This window comes from Scyliorhinus torazame, chromosome 12, assembly GCF_047496885.1.
Source record: "Scyliorhinus torazame isolate Kashiwa2021f chromosome 12, sScyTor2.1, whole genome shotgun sequence".
NCBI classification, from domain to species: domain Eukaryota; kingdom Metazoa; phylum Chordata; class Chondrichthyes; order Carcharhiniformes; family Scyliorhinidae; genus Scyliorhinus; species Scyliorhinus torazame.
Window position 1 is genome coordinate 227,593,373 of NC_092718.1, and position 15,313 is coordinate 227,608,685.

The 15,313-nt window shown below is 59.8% G+C and overlaps 1 protein-coding gene across 2 annotated transcripts in view; it reads left to right on the top strand.

The window, feature by feature from the left end:
- specc1 (sperm antigen with calponin homology and coiled-coil domains 1) overlaps window positions 1–15,313 on the top strand; it is a 103,354-nt gene that overhangs the window by 38,263 nt on the left and 49,778 nt on the right. For both annotated transcript variants that reach the window (XM_072470030.1, XM_072470031.1), the window contains one exon: window positions 5,620–7,025. In XM_072470030.1, the coding sequence (XP_072326131.1) occupies window positions 5,620–7,025 (1,406 nt within the window). The remainder of the gene's footprint in view (window positions 1–5,619; window positions 7,026–15,313) is intronic.

Genomic DNA, 15,313 nt, shown 5'->3' on the forward strand with positions numbered 1-15,313 from the left:
GTCCGGGGGGTCCGGTGGGGGGCGGGGGGGGGAGGGTCCAGGTAGCGCAGTGGAAGTTGCTCTGTGTGTATGTTGGGTCCGGGGGGTCCGGTGGGGGTGAGGGTCCGGGGGGGTGAGGGTCCGGGGGGTCCGGGGGGGTGAGTGTCCGGAGGGGTGAGGGTCCGGGGGGTCCGGTGGTGGTGAGGGTCCGGGGGGTCCGGTGGTGGTGAGGGTCCGGGGGGTCCGGTGGGGGTGAGGGTCCGGGGGGTCCGGTGGGGGTGAGTGTCCGGGGGTCCGGTGGGGGTGAGGGTCCGGGGGTCCGGTGGGGGTGAGGGTCCGGGGGGTCCGGTGGGGGTGAGGGTCCGGGGGGTCCGGGGGAGGTGAGTGTCCGGGGGGGTGAGGGTCCGGGGGGTCCGGTGGTGGTGGGGGTCCGTGGGGGTCCGGTGGGGGTGAGGGTCCGGTGGGGGGTGGGGGTCCAGGGGGGTGAGGGTCCGGTGGGGGGTGGGGGTCCGGGGGGGTGAGGGTCCGGGGGGTCCGGTGGGGGTGAGGGTCCGGGGGGGTGAGGGTCCGGTGGGGGTGACAGTCCAGTGGCAGTGAGTGTCCGGGGGGGGTGAGTGTCCGGGGGGGTGAGGGTCCGGGGGGGTGAGGGTCCGGGGGGTCCGGGGGGGTGAGTGTCCGGGGGGGTGAGGGTCCGGGGGGGTGAGGGTCCGGGGTGTCCGGTGGTGGTGGGGGTCCGGGGGGGTCCGGTGGGGGTGAGGGTCCGGTGGGGGGTGGGGGTCCAGGGGGGTGAGGGTCCGGGGGGGTGAGGGTCCGGGGGGGTGAGGGTCCGGCGGGGGTGACGGTCCAGTGGCAGTGAGTGTCCGGGGGGGGTGAGGGTCCGGGGGGGTGAGGGTCCGGGGGGGTGAGTGTCCGGGGGGGTGAAGGTCCGGGGGGGTGAGGGTCCGGGGGGTCCGGTGGGTCCGGTGGGGGTGAGGCTCCGGTTTGGATGAGGGTCCGGTGGTGGGTGGGGGTCCGGGGGGGGTGAGGGTCCGGTGGGGGTGAGGGTCCGGGGGGTCCGGTGGGGGGTGAGGGTCCGGTGGGGGTGAGTGTCCGGGGGGGTGAGGGTCCGGGGGGGGGGTGACGGTCCAGTGGCGATGAGTGTCCGGGGGGGGTGAGGGTCCGGTGGGGGTGAGGGTCCGGGGGGTCCGGTGGGGGGTGAGGGTCCGGTGGGGGTGAGTGTCCGGGGGGGTGAGGGTCCGGGGGGGGGTGACGGTCCAGTGGCGATGAGTGTCCGGGGGGGTGAGGGTCCGGGGGGGTCCGGTGGGGGTGAGGGTCCGGGGGGGGTGGGGGTCCGGTGGGGGTGGGGGTCCGGGGGGGGGGGGGGGTGCTGGTTGTCACGAGTGTTGGGCTGTGGTTTCGCTCCCACACGCTGTGTCAGGATGAATTGTGACTCTGTGACGCAGGGCTGTCACAAATCAAAGTTGATGCAAAGGAGTGGATGAGAGCCGGCATTGTTTCCACTGAGTGGGGAACAAACTTCCAGCGGAATGTTCTGGAAGCTGCTCTGTTGGTGATGCTGAGGCACAGACTAGTCCTTAAAGCAGTCATTTCCAAAGTCAGGGTCGTGACCCCCGGGTGGGCTGTGGGCGGGTTTCGGGAGGGTCGAGGAGCCCAGCAAGAAACACTGCCCCCCCCGACGCCAGCGCGCTGCGCATGCGCGGAGCCCAGCGGGAAACACTGCCCCCCACTGACGCCAGCGCGCTGCGCATGCGCGGAGCCCAGCGGGAAACACTGCCCCCCCCTGACGCCAGCGCGCTGCGCATGCGCGGAGCTCAGCGAGAAACACTGCCCCCCCCGACGCCAGCGCGCTGCACATGCGCGGAGCTCAGCGAGAAACACTGCCCCCCCTGACGTCAGCGCGCTGCACATGCGTGGAGCTCAGCGAGAAACACTGCCCCCCTGACGTCAGCGCGCTGCGCATGCGCGGAGCCCAGCGAGAAACACTGCCCCCCCCTGACGCCAGCGCGCTGCGCATGCGCGGAGCCCAGCGGGAAACACTGCCCCCCCCTGACGCCAGCGCGCTGCCCATGCGCGGAGCTCAGCGAGAAACACTGCCCCCCCCCGACGCCAGCGCGCTGCGCATGCGCGGAGCCCAGCGGGAAACACTGCCCCCCCCTGACATCAACGCGCTGCGCATGCGCGGAGCCCAGCGGGAAACACTGACCCCCCTGACGTCAGCGCGCTGCGCATGCGCGGAGCCCAGCGAGAAACACTGCCCCCCCCTGACGCCAGCGCGCTGCGCATGCGCGGAGCCCAGCGGGAAACACTGCCCCCCCCCTGACATCAGCGCGCTGCGCATGCGCGGAGCCCAGCGGGAAACAATGCCCCCCTGACGTCAGCGCGCTGTGCATGCGCGGAGCCCAGCGAGAAACACTGCCCCCCCCTGACGCCAGCGCGCTGCGCATGCGCGGAGCCCAGCGGGTAACACTGCCCCCCCTGACGCCAGCGCGCTGCGCATGCGCGGAGCTCAGCGAGAAACACTGCCCCCCCCTGATGCCAGCGCGCTGCGCATGCGCGGAGCTCAGTAGGAAACACTGCCCCCCCCCGACGCCAGCGCGCTGCGCATGCGCGGAGCTCAGCGAGAAACACTGCCCCCCCCCTGACGTCAGCGCGCTGCGCACGCGCAGAGCTCAGCGAGAAACACTGCCCCCCTGACGCCAGCGCGCTGCGCATGCGCGGAGCTCAGCGAGAAACACTGCCCCCCCCCTGACGTCAGCGCGCTGTGCATGCGCGGAGCCCAGCGGGAAACACTGCCCCCCCCTGACGTCAGCGCGCTGCGCATGCGCGGAGCCCAGCGAGAAACACTGCCCTCCCTGACGCCAGCGCGCTGCGCATGTGCGGAGCCCAGCGGGAAACACTGCCCCCCCTGACGCCAGCGCGCTGCGCATGCGCGGAGCTCAGCGAGAAACACTGCCGCCCCCTGACGCCAGCGCGCTGCGCATGCGCGGAGCTCAGCAGGAAACACTGCCGCCCCCTGACGTCAGCGCGCTGCACATGCGCGGAGCCCAGCGGGTAACACTGCCCCCCCCCGACGCCAGCGCGCAGCGCATGCGCGGAGCTCAGCGAGAAACACTGCCCCCCTGACGTCAGCGCGCTGTGCATGCGCGGAGCTCAGCGAGAAACACTGCCCCCCTGACGTCAGCGCGCTGTGCATGCGCGGAGCTCAGCGAGAAACACTGCCCCCCCCCGACGCCAGCGCGCTGCGCATGCGCGGAGCTCAGCGAGAAACACTGCCCCCCCCCGACGCCAGCGCGCTGTGCATGCGCGGAGCCCAGCGGGAAACACTGCCCCCCCTGACGCCAGCGCGCTGCGCATGCGCGGAGCTCAGCGAGAAACACTGCCCCCCCTGATGCCAGCGCGCTGCGCATGCGCGGAGCTCAGTAGGAAACACTGCCCCCCCCGACGCCAGCGCGCTGCGCATGCGCGGAGCTCATCGAGAAACACTGCCCCCCCCTGACGTCAGCGCGCTGCGCATGCGCAGAGCTCAGCGAGAAACACTGCCCCCCTGACGCCAGCGCGCTGCGCATGCGCGGAGCTCAGCGAGAAACACTGCCCCCCCCTGACGTCAGCGCGCTGTGCATGCGCGGAGCCCAGCGGGAAACACTGCCCCCCCCCTGACGTCAGCGCGCTGCGCATGCGCGGAGCCCAGCGAGAAACACTGCCTCCCCTGACGCCAGCGCGCTGCGCATGTGCGGAGCCCAGCGGGAAACACTGCCCCCCCTGACGCCAGCGCGCTGCGCATGCGCGGAGCTCAGCGAGAAACACTGCCCCCCCTGACGTCAGCGCGCTGCGCATGCGCGGAGCTCAGCGAGAGACACTGCCGCCCCCTGACGCCAGCGCGCTGCGCATGCGCGGAGCTCAGCAGGAAACACTGCCCCCCCCCGACGCCAGCGCGCTGTGCATGCGCGGAGCTCAGCGAGAAACACTGCCCCCCTGACGTCAGCGCGCTGACCCAGGAGAAGATTTTAAAATAAAATTGAACGCATTCTTCCTGTCTGACGTGACGGCAGAGACAGGTCACATGCCCCGAAGACACACGTCACGTTCTCTGGGCGCGATTGCGCGATTACGCTTCCTCCATTTTGTCAGCAGCAAACAAGCAGCAGGAAGAGAGACAGAACCGGCCAGGATCTCACAACTAAACCTGCTGGAGAGAGCTGCACAGGAGAGTCCACGGCAGCACACAGCAGTGGTGTGGCGGTATTGTCACTGGACAAGGCATTCAGAGACCCGGGGTAACTCTGGGGCTCCAGATTCCCAACCACATTTGGATTCAATAAAAACAAGGTTATTGAGGCACCAGAATCATGGCGGGACGCGGCCGTGAGATCCCGGGAGAGCCGGGAGAGCCGGGACGCTGCCGAGAGATCCCGGGAGCGCCGGGACGCGGCCGTGAGATCCCGGGAGAGCCGGGAGAGCCGGGACGCTGCCGAGAGATCCCAGGAGCGCCGGGACGCGGCCGAGAGATCCCGGGAGAGCCGGGAGAGCCGGGACGCGGCCGAGAGATCCCGGGAGAGCCGGGAGAGCCGGGACGCTGCCGAGAGATCCCAGGAGCGCCGGGACGCGGCCGAGAGATCCCGGGAGAGCCGGGAGAGCCGGGAGATCCGGGACGCGGCCGAGAGATCCCGGGACGCGGCCAAGAGATCCCGGGAGAGCCGGGACGCGGCCGAGAGATCCCGGGAGAGCCGGGACGCGGCCGAGAGATCCCGAGAGATCCCGGGAGATCCCGGGAGAGCTTCCCCAGCATTCCGATGGTCGTTATGCCTTTGCCACAATGGACAGGCCCGAGGCTCGCACAGCTCAGTCAGTTTAAGAACCCGCTTCTTAACGTCCGCCCGGTATCTTCAGCCTTGTCAAGGAGACCCCAGCCGGGGATGGGTCATCATTGGTCCCCACAAACCGGGCACCTGGGATCGAGCCTGGGGGTGTCCTGCCTGTGTGTGGTGGGTGTCCGGGGCGTTGTTCCATGGGCCCCCATGAGTCCTTGTTTCAGATGATGGGTTCTTCACAGTATGTGTGCAGTTTAAAGTCTCTGGCCTACAGCCTGTAATCAGCTTTGCAGCTCAGCAGAATCTTCCTCACAGCTTTTCCAGGACAGGCCTCTAGCTTCATATCAGCCTGTCCTTACAGAGTGTTATCACATTCTGCTCTCTGCTACACATAGGCCTTTTTTGGAGATTGGTCTTATATTTGATTTCTAAAAAAAGTTCATCATGTGAAAGAGAGAGTTAGAACTCTCCCAGGAAGGAGGGCCGGCTGCCCAAGAGGCCGAGGAGGAGGAGGTGCCAAGGAGGCGTCTCCTGAGGCCCCGAGTGTACCAGCACCGCCCGTCATTCGAGTACCCGCCGGACCGGACGTGCCGCCGGAGACTCCGGCTGAGCAGGGAGACAGTGCGGCATATCTGCCAGATGATGGCACACCTGGGACCGCAGGGGTATGGGGGAGGGGGTTGGGGTGCGGGGGAGGATCGGGGGAGTGGTTGGGACTGGACTGGGGCAGAGGGGGTGTTTCTCTGGTCCTGGGGTTAACTTGCTGATTGCTGTAACTGGCCTGTTGAGGGTCAGTGATGGGAAGTTGCTAACATTGTTCACTCTCCCACAGGACTCAACCCCTCCATTCGACGCTCTGCTATTCCCACCCCAAGAGACGCAACAACATTTGGCAAAGATAAACTTTTCCGGGAGCGTTCCCGCACTCTTCCCAGCAGGAAAGCAGCTGGTCCAGACGGGAGTGACTCTGTAACCCCCACAGGAAAACCTCAGACAGTATCAGCCCCCAGGGCTGGCAGTGAGGGGGCTGAGCAAAGCAGACTGCGGATCCAGGTCAGGGAGCTACTGGCAGAAGCCCAGGTCAAGGAGCTGGAAATGGGCCGGTTAAGGTGTGAGCTCAAACGTCAACAGGACAAACACAGGAAGCAGCTTCCGGAAGAGAAGTGGGGCTCTGACAATATTGAATCACAGCTACTGGAGCTGCAGGAGAAAACCCGGGGTTTCCAGCAGGAGGTGCAGGACCCGAGGACAGAGAAGGGAGTCCTGCAGGAACGGCTACTCTCCCTGGAGCAGCTCCGGGAAGCTGCAGAGTCTGACACTGACGGAAACTCTCTCAGTCTGGACGTTTCACCCAACAGTGACCCAGGCAACAGCCTCCAAACCCCATCGTCACTGGACAGGAATCGAACCAGGGGACCTGACAACACCTCAATGGCCATCAATGGGGTACAATCCCACAGCTTAATCTCACACACCAACAGTGGGACCCCCTCACTACACTCAGTGGGCTGTGACACAGCGTTAGACCCACCTACCATTGGCAGCAATGGTCTACAAGCTATCCCCCACTCCTCAGACGCGTCCAGCGAGGGATTGATGAAGGACATGGCTGAGAAGATTGAGCAGATGGAGCAGAAACATCATTCCACTGCTGAGGAACTGCAGGCAACGCTGCAGGAGCTCTCTGATCAGCAACTACTGCTCCAGGAGCTGACAGCAGAGAATGAGAAGCTGCTGGAGGAGAAAAGGACCCTGGAGGTCTCCTTGCAGCAGCAGGCAGCCAGGCAGAAGGTATCCCAGGATGGTCAGCGTGTGAGCAGGGGGTCAGAGATAGGGGACAGTGCGGAGCCTGATCAGGACAAGCTGCCAGTCAGTAACTGCTGGAGTCTGGAACAGGAGCAGCCAGGAACTGATCTCCTGGTGAAAAGTCTGAGAGAGAAGGTCAGAAACCTGCAGCTGCTGCTGGAGGCAGAGCGAGAGGGAAATGCTTCAAACACAGAGACTCGGCCCAATTGTCACCATGAATACAGCGAGCAGGCAAATCAGATGGAACTGGAGAATCAGAAAAAAGAGGAGCTGAAGGTGGGGGAAGGTGCAGCGGAAATGGGAATGCTTCAGGAGGTTCTCCGGGAAACTCAGTGTGAGAAAGAACGTTTACAACTGGAGTGTTCAGCACTGAGGGAGACATCCCGACAGAATACCAGTGAAATCATTCGCCTGCACAGCCTCGTAGTAAAGGTGAGCATACTCTGCCTGAAGTGTTGTGTGTTTGTGGTGGATTTGTTCCTGAAGGTGCTGACTCTCACTGGGACACATTTCTTGAAGGTGCTGACTCTCACTGGGACACAGTTCCTGAAGGTGCTGACTCTCACTGGGACACAGTTCCTGAAGGTGCTGACTCTCACTGGGGGACAGTTCCTGAAGGTGCTGACTCTCACTGGGACACAGTTCCTGAAGGTGCTGACTCTCACTGGGACACAGTTCCTGAAGGTGCTGACTCTCACTGGGACACAGTCCCTGAAGGTGCTGACTCTCTCTGGGGGACACAGTTCCTGAAGGTGCTGACTCTCACTGGGAGACAGTTCCTGAAGGTGCTGACTCTCACTGGGACACAGTTCCAGAAGGTGCTGACTCTCACTGGGACACAGTTCCTGAAGGTGCTGACTCTCACTGGGGGACAGTTCCTGAAGGTGCTGACTCTCACTGGGGGACAGTTCCTGAAGGTGCTGACTCTCACTGGGAAACAGTTCCTGAAGGTGCTGACTCTCACTGGGACACAGTTCCTGAAGATGCTGACTCTCACTGGGACACAGTTCCTGAAGGTGCTGACTCTCACTGGGACACAGTTCCTGAAGGTGCTGACTCTCACTGGAGTACAGTTCCTGAAGGTGCTGACTCTCACTGGAGTACAGTTCCTGAAGGTGCTGACTCTCACTGGGAAACCGTTCCTGAAGGTGCTGACTCTCACTGGGACACAGTTCCTGAAGATGCTGACTCTCACTGGGACACAGTTCCTGAAGGTGCTGACTCTCACTGGGGGACAGTTCCTGAAGGTGCTGACTCTCACTGGGTGACAGTTCCTGAAGGTGCTGACTCTCACTGGGAGACAGTTCCTGAAGGTGCTGACTCTCACTGGGACACAGTTCCTGAAGGTGCTGACTCTCACTGGAGTACAGTTCCTGAAGGTGCTGACTCTCACTGGAGTACAGTTCCTGAAGGTGCTGACTCTCACTGGGAAACCGTTCCTGAAGGTGCTGACTCTCACTGGGACACAGTTCCTGAAGATGCTGACTCTCACTGGGACACAGTTCCTGAAGGTGCTGACTCTCACTGGGGGACAGTTCCTGAAGGTGCTGACTCTCACTGGGTGACAGTTCCTGAAGGTGCTGACTCTCACTGGGAGACAGTTCCTGAAGGTGCTGACTCTCACTGGCGGACAGTTCCTGAAGGTGCTGACTCTCACTGGGGGACACAGTTCCTGAAGGTGCTCAGTCTCACTGGGAGACAGTTCCTGAAGGTGCTGACTCTCACTGGAGTACAGTTCCTGAAGGTGCTGACTCTCACTGGAGTACAGTTCCTGAAGGTGCTGACTCTCACTGGGAAACAGTTCCTGAAGGTGCTGACTCTCACTGGGACACAGTTCCTGAAGATGCTGACTCTCACTGGGACACAGTTCCTGAAGGTGCTGACTCTCACTGGGACACAGTTCCTGAAGGTGCTGACTCTCACTGGAGTACAGTTCCTGAAGGTGCTGACTCTCACTGGAGTACAGTTCCTGAAGGTGCTGACTCTCACTGGGAAACCGTTCCTGAAGGTGCTGACTCTCACTGGGACACAGTTCCTGAAGATGCTGACTCTCACTGGGACACAGTTCCTGAAGGTGCTGACTCTCACTGGGGGACAGTTCCTGAAGGTGCTGACTCTCACTGGGTGACAGTTCCTGAAGGTGCTGACTCTCACTGGGACACAGTTCCTGAAGGTGCTGACTCTCACTGGCGGACAGTTCCTGAAGGTGCTGACTCTCACTGGGGGACACAGTTCCTGAAGGTGCTCAGTCTCACTGGGGACAGTTCCTCAAGGTGCTGACTCTCACTGGGGACAGTTCCTGAAGGTGCTGACTCTCACTGGGACACAGTTCCTGAAGGTGCTGACTCTCACTGGGACACAGTTCCTGAAGGTGCTGACTCTCACTGGAGACAGTTCCTGAAGGTGCTGACTCTCACTGGGAGACAGTTCCTGAAGGTGCTGACTCTCACTGGCGGACAGTTCCTGAAGGTGCTGACTCTCACTGGGGGACACAGTTCCTGAAGGTGCTCAGTCTCACTGGGAGACAGTTCCTGAAGGTGCTGACTCTCACTGGAGTACAGTTCCTGAAGGTGCTGACTCTCACTGGAGTACAGTTCCTGAAGGTGCTGACTCTCACTGGGAAACAGTTCCTGAAGGTGCTGACTCTCACTGGGACACAGTTCCTGAAGATGCTGACTCTCACTGGGACACAGTTCCTGAAGGTGCTGACTCTCACTGGGACACAGTTCCTGAAGGTGCTGACTCTCACTGGAGTACAGTTCCTGAAGGTGCTGACTCTCACTGGAGTACAGTTCCTGAAGGTGCTGACTCTCACTGTGAAACCGTTCCTGAAGGTGCTGACTCTCACTGGGACACAGTTCCTGAAGATGCTGACTCTCACTGGGACACAGTTCCTGAAGGTGCTGACTCTCACTGGGGGACAGTTCCTGAAGGTGCTGACTCTCACTGGGACACAGTTCCTGAAGGTGCTGACTCTCACTGGGGACAGTTCCTGAAGGTGCTGACTCTCACTGGGGACAGTTCCTGAAGGTGCTGACTCTCACTGGGGACAGTTCCTGAAGGTGCTGACTCTCACTGGGGGACAGTTCCTGAAGGTGCTGACTCTCACTGGGGGGACAGTTCCTGAAGGTGCTGACTCTCACTGGGGGACATTTTCTGAAGATGCTGACTCTCACTGGGACACAGTTCCTGAAGGTGCTGACTCTCACTGGGAGACAGTTCCTGAAGGTGCTGACTCTCCCTGGGACACAGTTCCTGAAGGTGCTGACTCACTGGGACACAGTTCCTGAAGGTGCTGACTCTCACTGGGGGACATTTCCTGAAGATGCTGACTCTCACTGGGACACTGTTCCTGAAGGTGCTGACTCTCACTGGGACACTGTTCCTGAAGGTGCTGACTCTCACTGGGGGACAGTTCCTGAAGGTGCTGACTCTCACTGGGAAACAGTTCCTGAAGGTGCTGACTCTCACTGGGACACAGTTCCTGAAGATGCTGACTCTCACTGGGACACAGTTCCTGAAGGTGCTGACTCTCACTGGGACACAGTTCCTGAAGGTGCTGACTCTCACTGGAGTACAGTTCCTGAAGTGCTGACTCTCACTGGAGTACAGTTCCTGAAGGTGCTGACTCTCACTGGGAAACCGTTCCTGAAGGTGCTGACTCTCACTGGGACACAGTTCCTGAAGATGCTGACTCTCACTGGGACACAGTTCCTGAAGGTGCTGACTCTCACTGGGGGACAGTTCCTGAAGGTGCTGACTCTCACTGGGTGACAGTTCCTGAAGGTGCTGACTCTCACTGGGACACAGTTCCTGAAGGTGCTGACTCTCACTGGCGGACAGTTCCTGAAGGTGCTGACTCTCACTGGGGGACACAGTTCCTGAAGGTGCTCAGTCTCACTGGGGACAGTTCCTCAAGGTGCTGACTCTCACTGGGGACAGTTCCTGAAGGTGCTGACTCTCACTGGGACACAGTTCCTGAAGGTGCTGACTCTCACTGGGACACAGTTCCTGAAGGTGCTGACTCTCACTGGAGACAGTTCCTGAAGGTGCTGACTCTCACTGGGAGACAGTTCCTGAAGGTGCTGACTCTCACTGGCGGACAGTTCCTGAAGGTGCTGACTCTCACTGGGGGACACAGTTCCTGAAGGTGCTCAGTCTCACTGGGAGACAGTTCCTGAAGGTGCTGACTCTCACTGGAGTACAGTTACTGAAGGTGCTGACTCTCACTGGAGTACAGTTCCTGAAGGTGCTGACTCTCACTGGGAAACAGTTCCTGAAGGTGCTGACTCTCACTGGGACACAGTTCCTGAAGATGCTGACTCTCACTGGGACACAGTTCCTGAAGGTGCTGACTCTCACTGGGACACAGTTCCTGAAGGTGCTGACTCTCACTGGAGTACAGTTCCTGAAGGTGCTGACTCTCACTGGAGTACAGTTCCTGAAGGTGCTGACTCTCACTGGGAAACCGTTCCTGAAGGTGCTGACTCTCACTGGGACACAGTTCCTGAAGATGCTGACTCTCACTGGGACACAGTTCCTGAAGGTGCTGACTCTCACTGGGGGACAGTTCCTGAAGGTGCTGACTCTCACTGGGTGACAGTTCCTGAAGGTGCTGACTCTCACTGGGACACAGTTCCTGAAGGTGCTGACTCTCACTGGCGGACAGTTCCTGAAGTTGCTGACTCTCACTGGAGACAGTTCCTGAAGGTGCTGACTCTCACTGGGGACAGTTCCTGAAGGTGCTGACTCTCACTGGGGACAGTTCCTGAAGGTGCTGACTCTCACTGGGGACAGTTCCTGAAGGTGCTGACTCTCACTGGGACACAGTTCCTGAAGGTGCTGACTCTCACTGGGGGACAGTTCCTGAAGGTGCTGACTCTCACTGGGTGACAGTTCCTGAAGGTGCTGACTCTCACTGGGAGACAGTTCCTGAAGGTGCTGACTCTCACTGGCGGACAGTTCCTGAAGGTGCTGACTCTCACTGGGGGACACAGTTCCTGAAGGTGCTCAGTCTCACTGGGAGACAGTTCCTGAAGGTGCTGACTCTCACTGGAGTACAGTTCCTGAAGGTGCTGACTCTCACTGGAGTACAGTTCCTGAAGGTGCTGACTCTCACTGGGAAACAGTTCCTGAAGGTGCTGACTCTCACTGGGACACAGTTCCTGAAGATGCTGACTCTCACTGGGACACAGTTCCTGAAGGTGCAGACTCTCACTGGGACACAGTTCCTGAAGGTGCTGACTCTCACTGGAGTACAGTTCCTGAAGGTGCTGACTCTCACTGGGACACAGTTCCTGAAGGTGCTGACTCTCACTGGGACACAGTTCCTGAAGGTGCTGACTCTCACAGGGAAACAGTTCCTGAAGGTGCTGACTCTCACTGGAGTACCGTTCCTGAAGGTGCTGACTCTCACTGGGACACAGTTCCTGAAGATGCTGACTCTCACTGGGACACAGTTCCTGAAGGTGCTGACTCTCACTGGGGGACAGTTCCTGAAGGTGCTGACTCTCACTGGGTGACAGTTCCTGAAGGTGCTGACTCTCACTGGCGGACAGTTCCTGAAGGTGCTGACTCTCACTGGGGGACACAGTTCCTGAAGGTGCTCAGTCTCACTGGGGACAGTTCCTCAAGGTGCTGACTCTCACTGGGGACAGTTCCTGAAGGTGCTGACTCTCACTGGGACACAGTTCCTGAAGGTGCTGACTCTCACTGGGACACAGTTCCTGAAGGTGCTGACTCTCACTGGAGACAGTTCCTGAAGGTGCTGACTCTCACTGGGAGACAGTTCCTGAAGGTGCTGACTCTCACTGGCGGACAGTTCCTGAAGGTGCTGACTCTCACTGGGGGACACAGTTCCTGAAGGTGCTCAGTCTCACTGGGAGACAGTTCCTGAAGGTGCTGACTCTCACTGGGTGACAGTTCCTGAAGGTGCTGACTCTCACTGGCGGACAGTTCCTGAAGGTGCTGACTCTCACTGGGGGACACAGTTCCTGAAGGTGCTCAGTCTCACTGGGGACAGTTCCTCAAGGTGCTGACTCTCACTGGGGACAGTTCCTGAAGGTGCTGACTCTCACTGGGACACAGTTCCTGAAGGTGCTGACTCTCACTGGGACACAGTTCCTGAAGGTGCTGACTCTCACTGGAGACAGTTCCTGAAGGTGCTGACTCTCACTGGGAGACAGTTCCTGAAGGTGCTGACTCTCACTGGCGGACAGTTCCTGAAGGTGCTGACTCTCACTGGGGGACACAGTTCCTGAAGGTGCTCAGTCTCACTGGGAGACAGTTCCTGAAGGTGCTGACTCTCACTGGAGTACAGTTCCTGAAGGTGCTGACTCTCACTGGAGTACAGTTCCTGAAGGTGCTGACTCTCACTGGGAAACAGTTCCTGAAGGTGCTGACTCTCACTGGGACACAGTTCCTGAAGATGCTGACTCTCACTGGGACACAGTTCCTGAAGGTGCTGACTCTCACTGGGACACAGTTCCTGAAGGTGCTGACTCTCACTGGAGTACAGTTCCTGAAGGTGCTGACTCTCACTGGAGTACAGTTCCTGAAGGTGCTGACTCTCACTGTGAAACCGTTCCTGAAGGTGCTGACTCTCACTGGGACACAGTTCCTGAAGATGCTGACTCTCACTGGGACACAGTTCCTGAAGGTGCTGACTCTCACTGGGGGACAGTTCCTGAAGGTGCTGACTCTCACTGGAGACAGTTCCTGAAGGTGCTGACTCTCACTGGGGACAGTTCCTGAAGGTGCTGACTCTCACTGGGGCAGTTCCTGAAGGTGCTGACTCTCACTGGGGACAGTTCCTGAAGGTGCTGACTCTCACTGGGGGACAGTTCCTGAAGGTGCTGACTCTCACTGGGGGGACAGTTCCTGAAGGTGCTGACTCTCACTGGGGGACATTTTCTGAAGATGCTGACTCTCACTGGGACACAGTTCCTGAAGGTGCTGACTCTCACTGGGAGACAGTTCCTGAAGGTGCTGACTCTCCCTGGGACACAGTTCCTGAAGGTGCTGACTCACTGGGACACAGTTCCTGAAGGTGCTGACTCTCACTGGGGGACATTTCCTGAAGATGCTGACTCTCACTGGGACACTGTTCCTGAAGGTGCTGACTCTCACTGGGACACTGTTCCTGAAGGTGCTGACTCTCACTGGGGGACAGTTCCTGAAGGTGCTGACTCTCACTGGGAAACAGTTCCTGAAGGTGCTGACTCTCACTGGGACACAGTTCCTGAAGATGCTGACTCTCACTGGGACACAGTTCCTGAAGGTGCTGACTCTCACTGGGACACAGTTCCTGAAGGTGCTGACTCTCACTGGAGTACAGTTCCTGAAGTGCTGACTCTCACTGGAGTACAGTTCCTGAAGGTGCTGACTCTCACTGGGAAACCGTTCCTGAAGGTGCTGACTCTCACTGGGACACAGTTCCTGAAGATGCTGACTCTCACTGGGACACAGTTCCTGAAGGTGCTGACTCTCACTGGGGGACAGTTCCTGAAGGTGCTGACTCTCACTGGGTGACAGTTCCTGAAGGTGCTGACTCTCACTGGGACACAGTTCCTGAAGGTGCTGACTCTCACTGGCGGACAGTTCCTGAAGGTGCTGACTCTCACTGGGGGACACAGTTCCTGAAGGTGCTCAGTCTCACTGGGGACAGTTCCTCAAGGTGCTGACTCTCACTGGGGACAGTTCCTGAAGGTGCTGACTCTCACTGGGACACAGTTCCTGAAGGTGCTGACTCTCACTGGGACACAGTTCCTGAAGGTGCTGACTCTCACTGGAGACAGTTCCTGAAGGTGCTGACTCTCACTGGGAGACAGTTCCTGAAGGTGCTGACTCTCACTGGCGGACAGTTCCTGAAGGTGCTGACTCTCACTGGGGGGACACAGTTCCTGAAGGTGCTCAGTCTCACTGGGAGACAGTTCCTGAAGGTGCTGACTCTCACTGGAGTACAGTTACTGAAGGTGCTGACTCTCACTGGAGTACAGTTCCTGAAGGTGCTGACACTCACTGGGAAACAGTTCCTGAAGGTGCTGACTCTCACTGGGACACAGTTCCTGAAGATGCTGACTCTCACTGGGACACAGTTCCTGAAGGTGCTGACTCTCACTGGGACACAGTTCCTGAAGGTGCTGACTCTCACTGGAGTACAGTTCCTGAAGGTGCTGACTCTCACTGGAGTACAGTTCCTGAAGGTGCTGACTCTCACTGGGAAACCGTTCCTGAAGGTGCTGACTCTCACTGGGACACAGTTCCTGAAGATGCTGACTCTCACTGGGACACAGTTCCTGAAGGTGCTGACTCTCACTGGGGGACAGTTCCTGAAGGTGCTGACTCTCACTGGGTGACAGTTCCTGAAGGTGCTGACTCTCACTGGGACACAGTTCCTGAAGGTGCTGACTCTCACTGGGGGACAGTTCCTGAAGGTGCTGACTCTCACTGGGTGACAGTTCCTGAAGGTGCTGACTCTCACTGGGACACAGTTCCTGAAGGTGCTGACTCTCACTGGCGGACAGTTCCTGAAGGTGCTGACTCTCACTGGGGGACACAGTTCCTGAAGGTGCTCAGTCTCACTGGGGACAGTTCCTCAAGGTGCTGACTCTCACTGGGGACAGTTCCTGAAGGTGCTGACTCTCACTGGGACACAGTTCCTGAAGGTGCTGACTCTCACTGGGACACAGTTCCTGAAGGTGCTGACTCTCACTGGAGAC